The sequence below is a fragment of the Festucalex cinctus genome, chromosome 13 (assembly GCF_051991245.1).
Source record: "Festucalex cinctus isolate MCC-2025b chromosome 13, RoL_Fcin_1.0, whole genome shotgun sequence".
NCBI lineage: Eukaryota > Metazoa > Chordata > Actinopteri > Syngnathiformes > Syngnathidae > Festucalex > Festucalex cinctus.
In genome coordinates, this window is record NC_135423.1 from 10,175,907 (window position 1) to 10,197,228 (window position 21,322).

The 21,322-nt window shown below is 46.5% G+C and overlaps 2 protein-coding genes and 1 long non-coding RNA gene across 11 annotated transcripts in view; 1 reads left to right on the forward strand and 2 right to left on the reverse strand.

The window, feature by feature from the left end:
* Positions 1 to 7,459, reverse strand: part of LOC144032921 (uncharacterized) — a 25,774-nt gene extending 18,315 nt beyond the window's left edge. Inside the window, exon 1 of the long non-coding RNA XR_013287824.1 lies at positions 7,120 to 7,459. This is a non-coding gene — a long non-coding RNA (uncharacterized LOC144032921). The remainder of the gene's footprint in view (positions 1 to 7,119) is intronic.
* ece2b (endothelin converting enzyme 2b) overlaps positions 1 to 8,973 on the forward strand; it is a 13,913-nt gene extending 4,940 nt beyond the window's left edge. Inside the window, exons 9-19 of the mRNA XM_077540475.1 lie at positions 471 to 613; positions 880 to 994; positions 1,818 to 1,928; positions 3,174 to 3,272; positions 3,346 to 3,423; positions 3,545 to 3,648; positions 4,309 to 4,419; positions 5,995 to 6,062; positions 6,123 to 6,313; positions 8,456 to 8,551; positions 8,620 to 8,973. Coding sequence (XP_077396601.1) covers positions 471 to 613; positions 880 to 994; positions 1,818 to 1,928; positions 3,174 to 3,272; positions 3,346 to 3,423; positions 3,545 to 3,648; positions 4,309 to 4,419; positions 5,995 to 6,062; positions 6,123 to 6,313; positions 8,456 to 8,551; positions 8,620 to 8,796 — 1,293 coding nt within the window. The 3' untranslated portion in view covers positions 8,797 to 8,973. The remainder of the gene's footprint in view (positions 1 to 470; positions 614 to 879; positions 995 to 1,817; positions 1,929 to 3,173; positions 3,273 to 3,345; positions 3,424 to 3,544; positions 3,649 to 4,308; positions 4,420 to 5,994; positions 6,063 to 6,122; positions 6,314 to 8,455; positions 8,552 to 8,619) is intronic.
* On the reverse strand, positions 8,893 to 21,142 carry ano7 (anoctamin 7). 9 transcript variants are annotated; one of them, XM_077540471.1, is made up of 26 exons: positions 20,835 to 21,142; positions 20,542 to 20,634; positions 20,030 to 20,074; positions 19,410 to 19,497; positions 18,535 to 18,592; positions 17,912 to 18,042; positions 17,734 to 17,841; positions 17,539 to 17,675; positions 17,303 to 17,360; positions 16,886 to 16,996; positions 16,651 to 16,816; positions 16,473 to 16,563; positions 16,236 to 16,332; positions 16,010 to 16,153; positions 15,042 to 15,179; positions 14,876 to 14,974; positions 14,298 to 14,400; positions 13,672 to 13,783; positions 13,496 to 13,550; positions 13,329 to 13,426; positions 12,851 to 13,005; positions 11,335 to 11,540; positions 11,131 to 11,267; positions 10,710 to 10,812; positions 10,148 to 10,267; positions 8,893 to 10,051 (listed from the first exon to the last, which is right to left on the reverse strand). In XM_077540471.1, exons 4-26 carry the CDS (start codon positions 19,491 to 19,493, stop codon positions 9,929 to 9,931), a joined length of 2,634 nt encoding a protein of 877 aa, XP_077396597.1. In that variant the 5' UTR covers positions 19,494 to 19,497; positions 20,030 to 20,074; positions 20,542 to 20,634; positions 20,835 to 21,142; the 3' UTR covers positions 8,893 to 9,928. The 9 variants fall into 9 exon arrangements, 7 of the variants coding, with proteins under 7 accessions (XP_077396597.1, XP_077396599.1, XP_077396598.1 ...); XM_077540473.1 differs by lacking the exon at positions 20,542 to 20,634; XM_077540472.1 differs by having other exon boundaries at positions 20,030 to 21,142.
* Between the last annotated feature and the right edge of the window lie 180 nt (positions 21,143 to 21,322).

Here is a 21,322-nt window from a genome sequence, read left to right on the forward strand (position 1 = left end):
CGGCAGCTGAGAACTTTTTAAGACGATTGCACGACGGCTCTGCATGGGGTCACCGCGGCAACCGTTGCTACGTGCAGTTGCTACATGACCGCATCCCCCTCAGAGGAGACGGCTTGCGTAACCTCACACGCACACACACACACGCACGCACATACACGATGAGGATGGACGATGGTGATGATGAGGGGGAGGATGAAGATGAGGATGGCGAAGAGGATGATGAAGATTATGGCAATGTAAGGACGGTAATGATGTTGATGACGAAGAGGTAGATGAAGATGACTGATGATGTCATGATGATGATGAAGATGAGGAAGCTGGTGTTGGGCGTGGCACACGTTTCCTCTGCTGGGCGTTTGTTTGTGACGTGGGCGTGTCCCCGATGGGCGGCGCCATTTGCTTTGACGTGGCAAGAGAGGAAGGGCTTGTCCAAATAAAAGCACTGTCCGTGTGCGTGTGCGTGTGCGCAGACGCTGGCCCCCGCCGTGGACTGGCTGGACTTGCTGTCGTCGTGCTTGTCGCCGCTGGAACTGAATGACAGCGAGCCGGTGGTGGTCTACACGCCAGAATATCTGCAACAGGTCTCCCAACTCATCAACAGGACGGAGCACAGGTGACGCACGAGCGCACAAGCGCGAGGGCTTGTTCCAAAAATAGCTCAACGTTGCATCTTGACATTTCCTTCCTCGTTCAATCATTCTTGTGTAAATGAAATCACTGAGACCATCAATGATTTCATGTTACACTTGTTTCACCAGTGGCTATGAAACGCAGCTGCTAAAAAGAAATCAATCAACAATGAATCCATCAGTAGCCAAGAAGTAGCTGTCACTGAAAAAGCTTACTGACCCCTGACCTGACCCACGTGTGTGTGTGTAGTTTGTTGAACAACTACATGATATGGACGTTGGTTCAGAAGAGCGTGTCCAGTCTGGATCAACGTTTTGAGAACGCGCAAGACAAACTACTGGAAAGTCTCTACGGCACCAAGAAGGTACTTTACTAAAGCCTGCTACACATATAAGGATTTTTCAAATCTTAAAAGATTTTTTTCATCTTTGTCAGATGCCACACATAAAGAGAAAAAAAAAAAATCGAGCATTTAACAGCTTTGGTCGTATTGTTTGTGAGGTGCGCAAATAATGCTCTTAGAGAGGAAGAAAGGAACATTCAAACTGAACATTCTTACATGAACGTTGCTGAATATTCAATACAGTATATGTATTCCATGAAAAAGAAGGCCATCTGGGGAAAAAGAAGGGAAAATCCAAAATCTGAAAAAAAATATAGAATGACTGATTGGTAACACATTTCATCCCCAACGTAACAAAACCTGCTTCATATTCTATCATTCAAAGGCAAACGTTTCAAAACATCCGTCAAGAGATATCAAAGCAACGTCAAGGAATCAGAAGTACGAAAACCATGAAAAGATTTTGGAAAGGAGGATGGATTTTCAAACGACTTTGAAAGCGCTTCATCCTCAAAGAGCATGGTTGTCTATCTGGATTGAAACGACTTTACACTTCACTGGGAATCTTGATTAATCATCAATAGTAGCAAACTGGGGATCAGATCGGATGCAAGTGCAGAGAACAAATTGATTTTGCTATCATACACGTGTGCGTGCGTCTGACTGACGGGATTTGACTTGCCTTGAGCAAGACCTCCCAAAACTTCAAGCAGTACATTATTAGATCTTTAACTAGTAACACTCATACGTGTTGAACTAGTGTCACTTGAAAGCTTCCATCTTGAACTAGTAGCGCTTGTGTTGACGTGCGTTAGCGCTGACGAGTGCGCTTTGTGCATGGCAGTCGTGCACGCCGCGCTGGCAGACGTGCATCGGCAACACGGACGACACGCTGGGCTTCGCGCTGGGGGCACTCTTCGTCAAGGCCACCTTCGACAAGCACAGCAAAGACATCGTGAGTAGCCGCCGCCACCGCTTGCAGACAAAAAAAAAAGGTCACTTTTTCTTTGCTCATTCCAATCAATTTTCATTTTCATTCTTTGATCGGAAAAGACGACATTATTTCCAAGCCAGAGTGGCAAAAATCAAAAATCGATTGCCAATGTTTCGGCAGGGAAAAAGAAAAAAAGGTTGATTGTAGTTTTTGCACCATAAAAGCAGATGTGTGCAAATGTCTTCAATCAGCCTGCTTACATGACAAATGATGACAACCTAATCAAACGTTTCAACTGAAAGCAGCTCTCGCAACAACGCTCCTTTGAAGAAGAAGAAGAAGAAAGAAAGGGGTTTTCTTGTGTACAAAATTCAGAGGTGGCCACCTCCAGCCTGAGCAACTGATATCACTCAACACAGCACTCCAGCTGCGTTGATTTAGCTCGGCAGCAACGTATTTCAACTGCAGTTCTAGCGTTGCACCATTATGGAGGCGATATATCAACAGCAGTGCACTGGAAAGACCCAAAGCAACAACCGAAGAAGAAACAGCTTTCTTTTTTTTCTTTTTTTTTAACTTTAATGTACCAAAGAAGCAACAGATCATGGAGCACCAATTTACCACGCCCATTTCCTGGTTGCGACAACCACTACTGATAACAAAATGCCGATACCACTGGTAAATAAAATTCCCCATTCAAAAATGACATATGATTATAAAGACAGACCTATATATCCCAATATATTATTTTTCCTTAAAATTGTATGAAATTAATGGCAATTTTGTATCCATATAATTTCTAATTTCGTAATATGGCTGCAGGAGGGCAGCCGATAACGATATCTGTCACCGCCGCAAGTCCCGATAAAAACAAGTATTGGCACCAATACCGATTTTTTTTATTGGTAGTCACCCATCATAGTCAGGATAATACCACTGCTGCCTCTATTTGAGCTAGGAAAAACCCTGGTTACATTTCATCGTTTCAGGAGATGACACTGAAAAGAGATCATCTACATCATTGATGGATGGATGGATGGATGGATAGACGCAATTTAGATGTTACGTTTTTCCCCCACTATGACGCTACCCCCCAAAGCAAGGGTCCAACGGGTTTCAATATTCCAACATTTCCAATTTCATCAAAAAATTAATTGTCTTCAGAAATTCTCATCAAATAACGAGTGACTTTTTTCTTTCGTGCCTTTCCGTGAAAATGGAGACGGGTCCTTGCATGTTTGTGTGTGTTGCGTTGCGGCGGGACAGGCCGAGGAGATGATTGGCGAGATCCGAGCCGCCTTCAAACGAGCTTTGGACCGCCTCAGCTGGATGGACGACGACACCAAACGAGCCGCTAAAGAAAAGGTCGCACACACTCACACGCGCTCACGCACACCGAGCCAGCGTGGTGACGCGTGTGTGTCGATTGTGCGGTTAGGCAGATTCCATCTACGACATGATCGGTTTCCCCGAATTCATCATGGATGCCAAAGAACTGGATGAGGTTTACGATGGGGTGAGTTTGTCCTTCACGCGGGGCACGGAGGAGTGGTCGCACCACACGTCCACTTGCCATTCATTCCATAGCCTCAGAATGTCAGACTTTCAACAAGTTCTTCCTGCGTTGTGTGTTTCAGTATGATGTTTCGGAAGATAGTTTCTTCCAGAACATGTTGAACTTCTACAACTTCTCTTCAAGAGTCATGGCCGACCAACTGAGGAAAACTCCCAACAAAGACCAGTCAGAAGACAGCACAACACACTCGTCAAACGCCGTATCGCATTTTGCGCCTTCTTGGCAGTTTGATATCCTCCATATGGCGGCCGATTGGCTCTATTGTGGCATTTTGTTCTGCAGACATGAACCAGGAGGAAAGCAGTCATTCGCTAAAAGACACAACATGATCTTTTAAACATGACAAAAGATGATTTTTGTTTTAGCTGCAAGTTGAAAACGTCCGAAATCCATTTGTGAAGATGGAAATCTTTATTTTCACTCCATAGCAGAATCAGAATTATTCTCCCAAAAATCTCATCCTATGTATTTGTTGAATTTCAAATTCCTCCTAGCAGTTCGTACGTTTGCTACTTCAGATAGAAACGATTGCAAAGCCAACTTGCAGAGGTGGCAAGTCCAGGTCCAGAAAGCCTAAACCCTGTCGCAGATTGGCTTTAGCGACCACAGGTACTTTGACGCAACTGGGAGCTGGCCGGGAGCTGCTTTAGCTGTCCCATCTGCGGCAAAAGCCAAACTCTGGCAGCGTTTGGACTTTCTGGACCTGGACTTGCCATTTCTGTCTACTTGGATTTGGCCTGAAATCACATTATAGTCCTAAAAGCAAAGTGAATGAGATGACAGACTTGAAAAAGTCCACATGGCTGGTGTGTTGTGTGGTTGCAGGTGGAGCATGACTCCGCCAACGGTCAACGCCTACTACATGCCCACCAAGAACGGAATCGTCTTTCCTGCCGGAATCCTCCAGGCTCCGTTCTACGCCCGCGACCATCCCAAGTCAGTTGCAGGCCATGCACATAGTGGCACTCTAGTATCTGTGCGGCATGTTCAAAGGTTGCATTTGCTCAACTTGGTCTTGCCTCTGCTTGTTAGTTGACGCTGATGCGTCTCGACTGTGGGTGGAGCTGCTGAATGAGCATTTCGCATAGCCACCAAATTTCACTAGCCTGGTGGCAAGATGGCTGGCTCATCAGTGGCCACTTTACATATGCTAAAGCTAAACACACCAATGACCACTGCCAGAAACATACGTTAGGGAGCTCGAGCAACCAATTCACTAACCAGCCAACCAATCAATGGACTAAAATTCCATACCTGACTGAGCGGCTCGGGTATGACTGACAGAACCACAGTTAAATGTCGCTAATGACAACTGCTAAGTTGACAAATGCAAAATTGGCTACATTTGCAGGAAGTCGCCGTTTACTGTGATACCACCTTCAAGCATCAAGCAACCAAGCCGTAGCTACACACAGGTGCGTCAACTCAACCAACCAGTTTGTTTAACGAAAGCCAAACCTTGGCAGGGTTTCGGCTTTCTGGACCTGGATTTGACACCTCTGACAATCAATAGACCAGCAAGTCAGTTAATGAACCAACAAGATGTGGCTCCCCTGAAGATTGTTGACACCATCTCACTGCGGAGACTCGGAGCACCAAAATATTGCTGTGGTCTTACCAAGGCCGTGCATTTGGACAACTCAAAAACAGATTTGCTTTTCATAAGAACTCTCGGCATGGACAAGGACAAGAAAGAGTAGATTCTTCACTGGAGGATGGGCAAAAGGAGGCTGTGCCCCGATGGCTAACAGCTCTTGCCGTGAACGAGGAAAAGGCACGGTTATGTGCGAGTCTAGCGGGTCAAGGGTTGTTGCCAACTAGTCTCCAGGCCAGTGACATTAAACAGCCAATTTTGAATGACCAGTCGCTATGCAAGAAGCTCATTGGCGGGTGGTTCCAGGCCAAATCAGCCAGTGGCTTCAACCAAGCAGATTGTAATTGGAATTCAACTTGTTGCTAAAGATGGCACAACAAGTTTGGGGTGAACCAGGGCAAGGGGGTTTGGGAGCTACGGCTTACAGAATTGGTCAATCTTCACAAAAGGATTCCAAATCTAATCTCCATACCCTCAGACATTCATGATTGACATGTCTGCATGGACTGACTCCTTATTGCTGTTTTGTGAAGACTGACACAGTAGTTCCTAAGATCGAAGAGTTCAAAGGAAGCAGATACGCCCCATTTTGCCAAAAAGTTAAAAATTCGGCAGGCCTGAGCTCCCAAACGCTTGCTCCCATTCCCCTCCAAATTGGACAATTAGTTTTGTCACATCACAATCAAGTACACCAAGTTTTATTCCAATCCAAATCGGCTTGATTCAAGCGACCGGCTGATTTGGCATGGAACCACCCTGGCACGTGGCAACGACGACAACGTCCACGTGACCGCAGCCACCCCAGAAAGATGAAGAGGATGTCTTTCACGACCAGGCAGACCAGCTGAGAAAATGCAACTTCTGCAGCTTGGCGGCGTAGTAGTTCCCTAAGTACTCCGAGTGTCTTTGTACCAAAGGGCTCTGAACTTCGGCGGCATCGGGGTGGTGATGGGCCACGAGCTGACACACGCCTTTGACGACCAAGGTGAGTCGGAATCAAATTCAGCCGGCGACTGGCGCTAACGCTAGCCACGCATGTGCGCAGGGCGCGAGTACGACAAGGAAGGCAACCTGAAGCCATGGTGGCGCAACTCGTCGGTGGAAGCTTTCCGCCAGAGAACCGAGTGCATGGTGGAGCAATACAACCAATACGCCATCAACTCGGAGCACATCAATGGCAAGCAGACGCTCGGGGAAAACATCGCCGACAACGGAGGCCTAAAGACTGCGTACAACGTTAGTCCAAACACACGCACCCGCATTCAAATACATCCAAATCGACCGCTTCCATCACCTAATCAAGCCCAAACGCAAGGAGTTTGCAAATCTTGTTTGTCTCTGGCAAAGCCTACACGTGAAGATCAAAACAAAAACAAAAAAGGTGGCATTCAACTCATCAGGTTGAACATTAGCAATATTATTTTTCAGAAGTGTAACAAGTGCAGAAAAAAAATAACAACTAGGTGTTAGGTGTGAACCAAGTCCTCGAGTATTTCCATTCAAAAAATGCTTGCAGTTTTGTTTCTGCCATTGTCGGGAAGACCGTCAAGCTAGTGTAGTCACGCTATGATCAACCTCCTGCCTGTGATTACATCACCAAAGGAGCTCAATAGTCCCACCTGCTGGCAGCAGCATGGTATCGTACTTTCTCAGCTCCATGGGGCACTTTTTTATTTACTCTTTGTTTTTGCTAATTCTAACTGTTTACATGCAGGGGAGGTGGCAGCGAGGCTCTGCCTCCCTTGAACGCACATGCCTGCATTTTACAGTATTCCAGGTTCAAACAACATTCTGTCATACTAAAAATACTTGATGACCCCCCCCCCCCCCCCCCACCCCCACCACCAACAACACCACCCAACTAAATATCAAGTTTCATAGAAAAAGTAGAAAAAAGGAAACAAAAGAACATTCAACCTTTCTCTTCCATGATATCGCTTTAAGATCTTGACACCAGAATGGAGCGGTTCCCAATCAGGATTTATCGAATAACAGGACAAAAACATTGACGCTGTCAAGAAAATATTGGACATGCGACTCACCAGAGATGCCGATCTTCTTCCCAGACAAAAATCCAGTCTCTTTTTTCCCATAGCTGCCGTTGTTCTTATTGTTGTTTCTGTTATTGTTGGGGAGTCCGAGCGAGCTCACTAGCTAGCTTTCTAACTAGTTATTGCTACTCCAAAGGTGCAACAACGACGTGGGCAAACCTGTATTCACAGTGCCTCTCCACTGTTTTCACATACGCACACACCTGACTTGAGGCCATCTTCTTGTTCGACAGCACGGTTCTGTTTTGTGTGCTCAGTTTGAATTGGATGTCGGTTTTTCAATAATAAAGAAAGCAAAGGGGGAAAAAAAACTTGAGGCGGCCATCTTACTTTTAACCCTTGACCCTTGCAAGGGGTGCAGTAGCCATATATGACCAGTGGGGGGCATTCAAAACAAGCAACTACCCTTTGGATTTTCTTCACATTTCAACAGCACAACTACAAGAATTATTAACTGCAATTATAACAACCAATTTCTTGCCTTCTTTTTTTACGTTTTATTTCCAAGAATTCAAAATGGATCAATTAACACAAACACACAAAAGCAGACACTTTTGGAGTTCTTCTTATTGAACCGTCATTTCTCCATGTCAGGCACGTGGGAGCTGATTGGCATTTGCAATCATGACATGGCAGCAGACTAACTTGGCAAAAGCCAGATTGATCAATTTTATGATTCACTCAAGGCTGTTCTTCACAATAACAATTGGAGCTGTTCCACGGTGAATTGCTGAAGTACTTTTTGCTTGAGGGACTTGCTGTACAATACTTCAAGCTGATTGGACGATGTGGCATCTTGTGCACGTTTGTTTTGATCAATCACAGCAACGGATGAAAATGTCTTCGTTCTTATCGTAGGAAAACAAATATATAGCTAAAAATGCAACAAGCGCCTCTCCTCTCGCTGTTCAACATTCAACAAGCAAAGGGTGAGTAATTCTTGCAGAACTGAATGAATTGCAGCGTCCATGTTAGGTTTGTTTGTTTCCCACGGTGTCGGCGCTTCCTGGTTTCGGCACGGATGCATATCCCGCCCCCAAACCCAATGTTGCTTTGTGATTGGTTGGGATCGGTGAAAATCAGCAGGCTCGGTACAAGATCTCGGGTGAACTCAAATACAGTGATAATTCAGTTTGCAAGGTTAGCAGCAGACTGTCATGTTTGCAGACTCCTCCTTGATCACATTTGATGCAAAATTTTTGCTTCCCTTTTCAACGAATGTGGAAATGAAATGTCCAAAAGAGTCCAGTTGATGTTGCCTGGCAGGTATCTGTCTTCGGCACCTGTAATGGCACCACAAAACCCGTTTGTTGTTTGTTGTGTTCAGGCGTATCAGATGTGGGTCCGCAAGAACGGCGATGAGAAGAGACTTCCTGCCGTCAACCTGACCAATGAGCAGCTCTTCTTCGTGGGTTTTGCGCAGGTGAGAGACGAGACGCCCAAAGTGAAGTAGCAACTCTGACTTCATTTGGACTGCACTGTGTTTTTCAGGTGTGGTGCTCCATCCGGACACCAGAGAGCGCTCACGAGGGTTTGGTGACCGACCCACACAGTCCACCTCGCTACCGCATCATCGGTACGCTCAGCAACTCGGCTGAATTCAGCCGACATTTTCAGTGCCCCGTAGGAACCCCCATGAACACTGGGAAGCGCTGCGAAGTCTGGTAGTCCAGCAGTCAGCGCTGCCGCCACTTCCTCTAACTTATTCACTTCCAAAATGGACGCCGCTGATATGGCCCAGTTGGACTGACAAATAGACCACCACCAAGATTGTGCTTTTAATCGGAATTCACATCAATTTTTGATGACATCACTGTGATGATGAAGAAGAAAACATTCACCACACATGACGTGTGTCTTGTCGATCACTTGTCATTTCCTGTGGCCAGGAAGCCCGTTTCTCATTTTCTTGTTGTGCTGGTAGCTAAGAGAGCAGGGGTGGGCAACTCGGGTCCTGCATGTTTTGATGTTTCCTTTCTCCAATACATCTGAATTAAATGATGAGCTAGCACTGATATCGGGAGCCTAATATCCATCCTGACCATTTGAAATCATCTGAAACATGCAGGACTCGACCGTGGCCCTCGAGGTCCAGAGAAACACAACCCCTTTATGAGAAAATTTATGAGAAATGCAGTGGCAGGCAAGAAACTTGTCTGGGACTGCTCGGAAACAAAACCTTTCAAAGGGGCTTGATGCGGATTGACTTTAGCTGCGTCTAAAACCTCAAATCAAACGTTGAGCATCATTTCGCTGCATTTTCAGCGAGGGTCTGCCTAACGAATTACGACGATAAGTGAAATGTCGCCACGCAAACAAAACCCGAGGAACAGAATTTATTCCAGGGGTTTCCACGATTACAATTCCATCGGTTTACGATGGAGTTCCCCATAACTACAATCAATTGATTTGAAAATGATCTCTGGGACCTAGCGGTAGCCAAAATATGTCCATAATCCACTGGTTGAGAATCCGTGGCTGAAACAGCAAGTAATGGTTACGACTGTTGATGACATCTGCTCCGTTTCTCCTCTTCACACAAGCGTTCCGATGGATTTATTTGGATTTTGGTGTGGAGAAGAAAAAATCTTTTTCCTATATAGAAAAAGAATCATATTATGGTGTAATACTTGTGCATTTGTTTCAGCCCTGTCAGAAAGTGCTTGCTAGCCAAAGTTGATATCTTTGAGGGACTTTCTATCATCAAAGTGAAGCAAAGTCGTCCATCGGGAGGAACAGCGACGGCGGAAGAATCCTCGCCCACGACTCCACAAGGTCCACAATGTCTCGGGAAAGGTCTTCAGATGCTCCCTGGCGGCTCGTCTGCTTCTTCGGAGATCTGTGGCGAGGGGTGAGATTTCCGTTGCCGAGGTTCACCGGACCAGTCGCTGGTCTGCATGGGAATCATCGTCCTCCCCAGAGCCTGCATGAGGGCAGCCACGTGGCACAAAGCAAACAGCACGTCGGGAACAAAATCCACAAAGCCACGCCGACGTCCGTTCCTTTGCTAGCTTCCTACCTGGTTCTCGGCCAGAGCCTCCTTGGCCATGTAGTGCTCCCTCTTCATCTTGAGCTCCACCTCCTCGGGGATGTCTGGAACCATCATGTCGATCAGGCGTCCAATGAAGAAAACCACGTGCTGGGGAACGAGCAAAGATCACAGAGGTCGCGACCAGTCGGGCGAGCGCACTTGCGGCAGGCTAGCACGTTCAAAGCAGAGGTGATAAATCCAGGTCCAGAAAGTCAAAACCCTGCCACAGACCTTGCCTTTAGCCACATTAGCCACAGGTGCTTCTACTCAACTGGCAGGTGGGAGCTCGTTTGTTTGCCGGATGTGTCGAAGCACCTACAACTAATTTGACTAAAGGCAAACTATGGCAGGGTTTTTCCTTTCCCGTCCTGGATTTGACATCTCTGGTTAAAACGCAAGCACGATGCCGACAACACTACAGATACTTGTTCAGTTCAGTTAGCGTCAACATTGCGAACACGTGAAGAAGGCTAATGTCACTTTGGGTTTGGGTCAATCAATGGACGCGATTAGCACAACAATGAAACTTGTGGAGTAAAGAGACACTGACCTCAAAGATGATGATGAAGCTGAGTCGTATGGCGAGCAGGTGAAAATATTCGGGCAGATATTCGCCATTTTCGTCCCTCAAGCCGCGATACCTGAAGATGAGCCTCACATCACAAAGGCCGACAATCTGAAGCGAGGTTTTTGACTCGACAAACCCTTTCAAGCTTCTTGTTCAAGTACGGATAGTTTTTTTTTCTCAAATCTTTTGGCTTCTTTTACTGCATCAGCTTTTTAAACTCCACTTCCTGTCATTGCTATGAGGGTTCAACTCATTCAAGGCTAAGATCGTGATAATAATAACAATATTAATAATGCATCAGTTTGATATTTTCTGGACACTCTTCAGATGCTTCACAACGGAAACATTGCCAACAATCATTCGTTCATCATCAAGCGCTCATTCAGCTGCGAATGCGGCTTACCTGCAGGCGTGTTCCTGGCTGCGGTTGCGTGGCGACGTGGCCAGCGTGAAGTTGATGAAGCCGCTGAGGTCGGGCGCTCGGGTGTAGCGGTAGTACAGGCGAGGCAGGAAGGTGGACGTGAAGGCGATCAGGAAGGCCTGCAGAGCAAAAGTTCAGCGGCGGCGCAGCGAGCATGCGGGACACCAACGTCCGGTCTGCTCATACGTTGCTGAGAACGGCCATGTACGCGATGAACTGCAGGATGTCCAACCAAATGCCGATGTCCTGCGCCCGCTCCACCACCGGCCGCCGATATTCAGTGACAAACTTCTGCGCGTCCAAGCGGATTTCCACCCAGTTGTTGATGAGAGCGAAGAGAGGAGCCAAAGGGCACGCCGCCACGAAGATGGTGATGAAACCAAACTGAATGACTGGAAAGCAAGTCACTCATTGCTCAGCCCAGTGACAACATCATGCTCAGTCACGATAACGATTGGCACTTTAGCCTTATATGGACTTTCATTGGTTACCCGCACTAGCACATTTGTGAGGTCCCAAACTGCTCTCTGAATTTTTGAGATCAAACTTTCGTCTTGCCAATTCAACATTGTGGCATGTTCGACCAGCTATCGATCAGCAGTTAACTCATTTGCTCCCAATAACGTGTAAATACGTTTTTTTATGTTTTAAGTGTCCCAAAGACATATTTATACGTTTTTTTTTTTGTTTTTTTTTTTATGCTAGAGCAAACATAAGGCTTTGATGCAGCCTCTCAACTGCAAAAAACAGCTGCAGAAATGGTAGTTATTACACAAACGGCCAGCAGGTGGCAGCAGAGCAAAGGAGATCAACCAGGGCCATGTAGAAAAAAAGCTAAATTACTTATAATTTTAAATAGATATGTGAAAACTGATTAAATTTAGCTCTCTTCTAATGCTAATTGCTGCAAAACGGAAACAGATAGAAACATACTTTTTTCCCTGATGAAAGAAGAGACTTTAATCTTTCTTTTGATAGATTCCATTCTTTTATAGCAATAGAACACAATATTCTGTGGGCCTTGCAAAATCAGTTAAACTCCAGTAAAACAGCCGGGAGCGAACGGGATTGCTTCTCTGAAAATGGCTGGGAGTGAATGAGTTAACCTTCCTCACTTGTCTTTTCTTCGAATAAATGGTGTTGTAACAGACGCAGTTGTTGCGTCTCTTAACTTTGACTTGCAAAGCTTGCATGTTGCCAATCGAATTGGATCCCATTTGGTCAATAAGCTCATCCTTGATTCTATCTCGGCAACACTTATGAATATGATACTTGGCTCACAAGGTGGCTTCATAGCATACTGGTGCTTGGACAGCTCGTCGTACAAAAGCAAACAGTCAGCAGATTACGTCGTCACATCAATGAATCCACTTCAGCTCAAAGCCAAGAAAAGTGTTTGAAGATCACCAAATCTGCCTTTTTCTCCACTCAAAAACATCTCCTGACTCCAACCGTCACCCAACCAATCTGCTTGCCTGCCCATCCTCCAGCATGATTTTAGCTCACCAACACCAGCACGAGCTGACGGCGCTTTTAGCATGGCCAACCGTCCCCACTCACTCTCTCTCGGGAACTCGAGATATGTGACGCCCTGGAGTTCATGTGTGAGTCTTTGGAAAGTTTTTGCCAAGCAAGCCCCAAGTTGCATATGAAGTTTGCCTGGCGTCACCTCATGTGACTGTGTTTTGTTGAGGCGACTCACCCATCTCCAGGTACTCGCTGAAGAGCCCGTCACAGAGCAGGAGCTGGTAGTCGGCCTCCCAGGGACAAACGGCCTGCTCTGCTTCCTCCTGCTCTTCCAGCACATCCTTGGCCTTCCTGCTTCGCTTCCTCTTCTGCCACCACGCCCTCAACTTCCTGCCCAGCACACAACAAAGCAAATGGGCCACCAAAATATCCTTCCGTCTTTTAAGACCTTTATCTTCATTTGGGTCGAGGGTGAGCCACACGCGAGCCCAGCTGACGGGCTACAGCCTGGACTGGTTGCCAGCCAATCACATAGAGAAAGAATTGATTGGTCGCCGCTCACTGTTAGCTACGTATGGACAAACAATTGATTGTTAGTGTTGTCACATGCTTCACAGATTTGGCTTCAGGTGAAACGCGTGTGAGAGCTGAACAAGAAATTCGGTGAGCGCTGGAGGTCAAACTGTCTGTGTTAGCTTAGCATGCTAGCTTACGGGCAGACAAACTCCTGGATGTTGTTGATGAGCTGCTTTCCCACCATGATGACAAGGAGCTCCTGGGCCAACTCAATGAGGCAGCCGCCGGCGCCGCACTGTTGTCACAACCACAAGTCGGTCTCAGCGGGAGAACAATTGAGCCACGGTGGGCGGGCGGCACTCACGTCTTCGTTGCGCACTCCGAACAACGTGATGTAGTTTCCTGGGTAGCCGATGAATCTGCAACACAAGCCACGGAGCCAAAGTCAGGAGAGTTGGATATTATTGGCAGCTCATCCAAAGCACAAAATGTCAACATTGGGACGACAATTAGACAAGTTTGGACAAGTTTGTTGCTGACCTGCCTTTGAAGAAGGCGATGTACACCGGCGACGAATAGAAGTTGACAAACTGGAACACGAACACTTTCAGTATAAACATGTCTTCGTATTTGGTTTGAGTGCGATGCATCTCTGACACACACACACACGCACATTCGTCACTTTTGTTGAAGATGTTTCCCATTAAATCCAAACCAAACTAAACGGCTTCTTCATCTCTCAGTCTTGGTTGTGAACTTGTGTCTCTTGTAGGTGGGTGTGGCCACATGCTTGTTGTTGTTGTTAGTTACACGAATGGATTGGTCGATTCATGTTTTGATTGATTGGTTGCTTGATTATTTGATGCGTTAAATAAACTTGACTATACCATATAGTTTATACAGTAGTCTGCTCTCGAGATGGGAGGAGCAAGATGGCCGCCCTGTCGCTTCAACTGCTTTGCACGGGCGTGTACGGGATATTGGCTATCCAGTCATATATTCAGATTAGTGTTTTGGACATTCCCAACCTGGATTTGACCTGGTGGGTGTGTCCACAGGGGATGGTCTCATTGTTGTGATTGTTGTTTTTGAAAAGGACTATGTCCTTCAAACGTCTTCAAGGAGCGAGTGGACTTGTCAAAAGGAGCAAGGTGTGAGGGACTGACCCCATCTGGTGAGGATGTGCGCGAGGGAGATGTAAACGCGAGACAAGATCAGGATGACCAGCAGGTTCAACACGGATCCCGTCAGACTGGCAATCCTGGCGGCCTGGAAGCAGACAGCGGGTCAAAGAAGCAATCGGCGAGGGACAAGTCCCTCAGGGATGCGTCCCGCATCCTCCACATTTTCAACCTTTTAACAAGCAACTCAGAAAAGTTCATTTGGCCTCTTTCAACAACAATCCAGCAAAATGATGGCAAAAGTTATTTTTTTAAAGAAACATACAGGTCAAAGATTAAGGGACCTTAGATTTATTTATTTTTTTTCAATCATCGCTGTATTTTTTTCAGTTTGTGGAAATAAAATATATCTGTGTACCGCATAGCTTTTTTTTCAAGTTCTTCAATAATAAAAAAATGTCAACGCTGTGAAATTCTTTTCAAAACCAATTCTATCAAAGAGTTGACCTGGCATTTCCGGTTCTCGGCATCTCGGCCTCTGAATGCGCTCGACTGATTGCTTGTTAAAGGGTTCGAGCAACAAGGGTGCGCTTTTTGCTTTGATTGAGTGCGGGGACACTCACGGAGAAGATGAAGAAGCTGACTTTGGACTTGGAGATGATGATGCTGAGGATGGAGCGATAGAGGATGATGGCAATGAGGAACATCAGGACCACCACCACCTGCAAGCAACAAAGTGCAGCGGCTCGGTTCAGACCCTTTTGAGCGCCGCCGCCGCCGAAGCCTCACCATGATGACAATGATCATGCAGCCGGTCAGCACTCGGTTGAGGCGCTTCTTCTTGGGGAAGTACGGTTCCTCCGCACCCGTCAGGGGGTTCCTCATCGTCATGGGCGCCATGGCCGTGAACTCAGGCCGCGGTCGCTCCTGCCAAAGGTCATGCAGGTTTGCGGACAATAGCGCTTATGCAACTTCCGCGTTTGGGCAAAACAGGACAAAGGGCTGCTTTCCGGGCGGGGTGACTGGCGGCAGCAGACTGGGACCTGTTGAAAGGTCTGCACTCATTTGGTTTTACGCAAGATGACTTGAAGTGATGAGCCCATCTGATGTTTAGGCTTTGTTTGCCTTCACATTTCTCATACGACTTCTTGCGTTATACGCACACTCCTCCATGGGAGCAGGTCATAGACGACGTACGACGAGCAAGAGAACGAGATTGAAACGGACATGAGGTATATCCGCTGCATAACGTGAAAGTAGCCAACACTGAAGTTCTGTCTTGCGCCAATGATTGTCACGTTTGTCCTATGGAGGATGACCAAAGACATCCTCCACGGAGAACTTGCAAAAGAAAGACTGGCCGGCTTCAGTCCTGCTACCGAGACCTCAGTAAGTGGGACATGAAGGCTATTGGGATTATCAGTGACTACTGGGCAGAGGCGTGAAATCCAGGTCCAGAAAGTCAAAACCCTGCAGCTAAAAGAGCTTGTTTACCTGCCCAGGTAAATAAATTGCTCTATTTAAGTTTAATACAAAGATGTCAGCAAAAAACAACAACATTTTAGAAAGTTGGAGTTCAAACCATCATGGCATCAGCCCGTCGTTATTGTAGTTCTCGCTGCGCACACGGGAAGTCCGCCAACCTGTTTTCCGGTTTGGTCGAGACACTCCGCAATGTCGCTGCGGTTTGATGCCGGTGCTAAAGCTCGCGGAAACTGGATGTAATACCAGTCGTAGTACAGGTGAGCTGGGGGTACCTCAATGTCCTGGAAATCGGTGCAGTCCCAGCGGTGGGACAGAGATGAACAAGTTCTCTTCCAGTACTCCAAAAACGTGACAGCCCACAAGGACATAAAGACGCTGAGAAAGACCGTTCCTCCGTTGTCGAAAAGAATCCCCGCCTACAGGAAGATGGTCAGATTGACACAAACTCAGTCAGGTGATCAGACAGGACGGACAAACAGGTGGGCAGGCATTTGCAACCTTGAAGGTGACGCAAATGCTGGAGTAGTTCCAGTAGGAGCAGATGTTGCAGATTGGACACATCACGAAGCTGCCGCCACTGTTACACAACTCCTTCCTACACACACACACACACACACACACACACACACACACACACACACACACACACACACACACACACACACACACACACCCACACACACACCTGAGTACATTGTGTGCAGTGGAGTGTGTGACTGGAACATGTCTACGCACGCTGGAACATCCGTGTTCATCAGCCAAAAACCGGTGAGGAAGACCAATGTTCCAACAAGCGAGGCTGGCACCAACCAGCCCGTGTAGAACCCTGCAGACCATCACCATGGAAACATACATCAAAAGGTGGACCATGACCATGGAAACATACAGAGAAACAACAAGTTGTTGCAATTACCGAGCCAGGCAAAGTACAGAGCTATCTTCTCTCCAAAGTACTCCCTGATGTGGTCCAGAGGTTGGTAGCGAGCCCAGCAGGACCACTGAGCCCAGTACCCGTACAGGATTTGTCTGAGACCCAGAGACTCATGGGGCTTTGCCGTTTTGGGCATCTCAAATCCACCCTGGAGAATGGACACTATTTAGAGGGACGCGCTTGACGGCGGCTTTGTGTACTTCTGGTGGAAGCGGACCTCATGGAGCGGGTACGCCGATGTGAAGACCTGCTCACTCAGCAGGCGGTCGATTCCCACCTCGCCTTTGGACACTGAGCCATAAGGAGTCCGAGCCAGGATCTCATAAAGCTACAGCACACACACAAACAGGTCTGGTTATGATTACAGTGGTGGTGGTGTTGGTTTGTGTGACTTCCTTCTGGAGTTTGTCTTTTCTGACAACAAACATTCTCATAAGATTCTCTTCTGGCTGTGACTCTTACACGCATGTTAGCATTAGCCTAGCTTAGCACTAAAGGGAGTGTGTGCGAGTTATTCATGCGTGTTTGTGTTTGAGCAGTAGGTGGAGTCCCATCCGCCTGCTGACTGAAGCATCCTGAAGTGGCTCGGTTCGCCTCCCAATCAGGATGTGATGAGAAAATGGCAGCAACTCACCACTTGATGTCTTTGTGTTGTCTTGAAGAAATTTTCTCTGTCTTCACTACCCAGAAACCTGAAACACACAAATCAAACAGCCCGTTCCGTTTGAAAAGCTCCAGTACTGCTCAGTAGTTTTTGGGACTCTTGTCCTGACTTGTGATCTGACTGGCGTTCTGCTGCCACTCCTGATCTGACCCCAGCTGTGCTGACCCTTGTTGTGACTTGTGAGGTGTTTTGCAAGGAATTCCAACCTCTCGAGCTTGTTGGTCCTGAACTGGCAGGTGTAGAAATCAGGCGGGGGATTGGGGACGTCCTGCGCCAGCGGGTTGGGCAGCGCCAGGTATTGAAGCACACGAGCTGACCAATTGACTAAGGAAGTGTTGACCACCTGAAGGAAGAAGAACACGTGCGAGCGACCGTCTCGCCATCAGCGCGTTTGGCCTCACCTGCAGGGGGACGCGCAAACTGATTTCCTCAGCGTAGTAGCAGAGGACGCTCCAGGGGGCGCTCAGGAGGACGAAGCAGATCCTGGTCTTGGTCTGGACCACATCCCTCTGTACAGCAGACAAGCGAAAATCAAATGCGGTCGGTCAGTTGTCATTTCCGTCGTGTGTTTGGCGTCACCTTCTCAATCAGGACTCCCGAGAATCTCAGTTTGTTCAAGAATGTTTCTCTCCACTTGCTGTGACCCGAGTTGATGGCCTTCCCGTCCTCCACGTTGGGGTTACGAGGCTCCTCCCACGCCAAAACAAAATCTGACCAATGGGTACACAGTTGTGCTCTTAAGTTGACATAATATGCAAAGTTATGGCAAGGGGAAACTAGTGTAGCAATTGTTTTGACATTTTCAGAGGTTGAAGTGGACGTGAGCATGCAGAGATGTGAATTTTGGTAACCATTCAGAGCAGTTTGGTGCCATGACGCCATGTTTAGCTTTTGTACCTGTACACCTGTGCTCACAAGTTTATGCAATCGTTTTTCAGCGCTGGACAAAATTAGCAACAATGATACTTTTGCTGAAAAATAGAAATGAGTTCACTCTCCGGACTTGATGGATTATGCCTTCATGAGGGGCGGCTTCTGGTCATCCATTTGACAGCAAGTCTCACATAGCATCAAGACGGACGTTTCCATTCTGTATTGCATTGTTTCTCCTGGCTGCTGCTGACGTTAATGTCTTGTCAAACAGAGATGAAGTCACGCCTGTTTGCTCAGCTAATATTGACGCTAACATGTTTTTGACTCACCAACACGAGTTGATCCGTCGCTGAACGTGTTCTTGTCCCGCGGCGGCACAGCAGCATCCTGGGAAGCACACAGAGTGAAGTCAGGACAGTTTTCATAACTTGTTCCAAGTCAACATGTGTTCTCGTGACCACGCGGTCGCCTTCCTGCTCTTACCAAGGCCATTTCTTATGTTGTTGTGGATTAAATTATATAAAGCACTTTGAGTTGTATTATTTTTTTTGTATGAAAAATTATATATTAGGGGTGTTAAAAAAAAATCGATTCGGCGATATATCGCGATACTACATCGCGCGATTCTCGAATCGATTCAATAATCGGCAGAATCGATTTTTTTTTTTTTTTTAGGATTCACACCTTGAGCATGGAAGAATGTTATATGAACGGCACATTAAGCCTTAATATTTTTATTTTAATGCTGTTCAAATGTGAAACAGATTGCAAACTGTTTGTGTACAGTGGCTCACGGTTATAAGCCTCAAGTTTTAGATAAATATATTCATACAAATCTTACAGTGTACATGTACAAATTTACTGATAGTATTTTCTAAATCTGAATGGAAAAAAATCGCAACAATCGACTTATAAATTCGTATCGGGATTAATCGGTATCGAATCGTGACCATTCGTATCGGGATTAATCGGTATCGAATCGAATCGTGACCTGTGAATCGTGATACGAATCGAATCGTCAGGTACTAGGCAATTCACACCCCTAATATATATATATATATAATATATGTATATATTGATTGATTGATTGATTGATTGTTCCCAACAAGCTGCGGGAAGACAACAGATGCGGCCAAGGTTTTAGCGCAATTGCTAAGCTAGTTTCTAAGACTACGACAAGACCAACAAGGATGTGAAAGTTTACCATGGCGATGCTTCCGTAGCTGATTTCTGGCTTGGTTTCCATGGTGATCAAAGTGTTCACCTCCTGGTTCCCTTGCATCTTCATCCTCCTGGAACAGTTGAAGTTAGCAGCCTAACTTCCCATTTGCCTCCTAATTTTCACTCGTCTTCATTTTGTTGCCACAACAATTCGACCGAATCACCAACCGAATCACAAGCATCTTGATTGATCAAATACTGAACAGCAGCAGGCTTCCCCAATCCTGCGCCTGCAGGTTTGAGATTTTAAAGATCAGGATGCTTATGATCAGGCGTCTGCAGAACTATAGGATTCAGGTATAATAGAGTATGGAAAGATGTCAAACCTCTAGGGGAACCAGTATTGGTGCTGATACAAGGACAATTGTGCAAATAATGCAGTCAATCGTCACCAAATTTCATGTCCACTGATGTGCCAATACTGATCACCAAAAGTTGTGCAAATAATGCAGAGTGACAAAACAACAACGAATATGGTAAGAATGACATGACAGAAATGTACAAAATTGGCCACAAGTCAGCTGTTTAAGACCTTAATGGCAAGAAGGGAGAAGCTCGTATCATGTCTGCGGGTTTGAGGGTGCATAGTTTGAGAGCGGCTACCTGAGGAAGGAACTGGAAGAGGTGGTGACCAGGATGCAAAGGGACCTGCAGATCAGCCAACAAATAAATAACACACACAAACACACACCTTAATTCTAGACCGAACTCATGTAAGAAGCTCTGGGATGACACTGTGCCGGAAAAGGGAGGTAACAACCCGAGTTTAGTAGAGGAATCGCGAATGGAACAAATATTGACTTTCTTCTTCGAGTCCGACTACCTCTTAAAGTGAGCGGACATAAGCAACTTGGGCAGGGCCCCACGACAACGGGTGTGCTAGGATCGAGCAGCTCAGAGAAGTAAGGTGGGATGAGACCATGAAGACATTACAAAACCAGTAAAGAATCTTCACATACATTTTAAAATCCACAGTGAATGGACGCCAGAATCCAAATTAGGTGCTCCCTCTTACGTGTTCCAGTTAATGCTCAGCTTTTGGAACTGGAGACGTTTGAGGGAGGATTGACTGACTCGGATATCATGGATAACATTCTTGTGCATGAAAGGCTTACCTCACAAAGGTGACCTGACCACTGCAGCCGAATCCAATTTCAAACCAGTGTCCATTTGAAAACACAACTTGGAGACTGTCGGCTTCGCATCGTCTGTCCAACAAGTCAAGATTTACGAGGGCCACTGTTATTTCAATTTTTAAAAATGTCCTTCAGACATCCTCCAAGTGGTTGAGTTGAACTGAGAAAGCATCTTTCTTTAGACAACACACTTTACTTTGACTTTACTTGTCACCGGCGACACAATATCATCATCAACGTCACCATCACCTTAGATTGACTTCAAAACTCACCAGTGTACCAGTCCTCAAGTCTTGGGATCTTCACATTCACAGGTTCTTGATGGACAAGTCCTGAAGTGTCCTCGTGTGTTGCTGTCCTAAAATGTTTCAGTCAGCAGCTGCTCAATGTTCACAGCCCTGTCAGACGTCACGCACAAGCCCGCCCTCCTGTTCACAGCCGTTCGTGTGTGCGTGCGTGTGCTTGCGTGCGTGTGTTGATGAAACTGCGTATCCACTTTCTGATTGGCCCTGTAAAGGGGCCCCACCCTTTCAGGGAAAACGCGCAGGTAGATGGCGCCCCCTGATGGCGTGACTGGGAATAATCGAGTTTGAAAGTATTGCAAGGAAATCCAGCTTCAGATTCCGTGGAGAGCAGCAGCAACTAGTTCTTGTTCTAAGGACTGTTTTCACATTCACGTAAAGTCAGATTTTGATGGAACAAATAAAAAACAAAACATTTTGATTTGTCTACACCGCCACATAGCCTACAATGAAACATT

Coding starts and splice junctions, on each gene's coding strand:
- ano7 (XM_077540468.1), bottom strand. CDS start 18,214: ATGGCGTCATGGCACCAAACTGCTCTGAATGGTTACCAAAATTCACAT. Junction 17,842..17,911: donor CGGGAGTCCTGATTGAGAAG/GTGACGCCAAAC, acceptor TCTGCTGTACAG/AGGGATGTGGTCCAGACCAA. Junction 10,268..10,709: donor GCTTCATCATCATCTTTGAG/GTCAGTGTCTCT, acceptor CTCGTTCCCCAG/CACGTGGTTTTCTTCATTGG.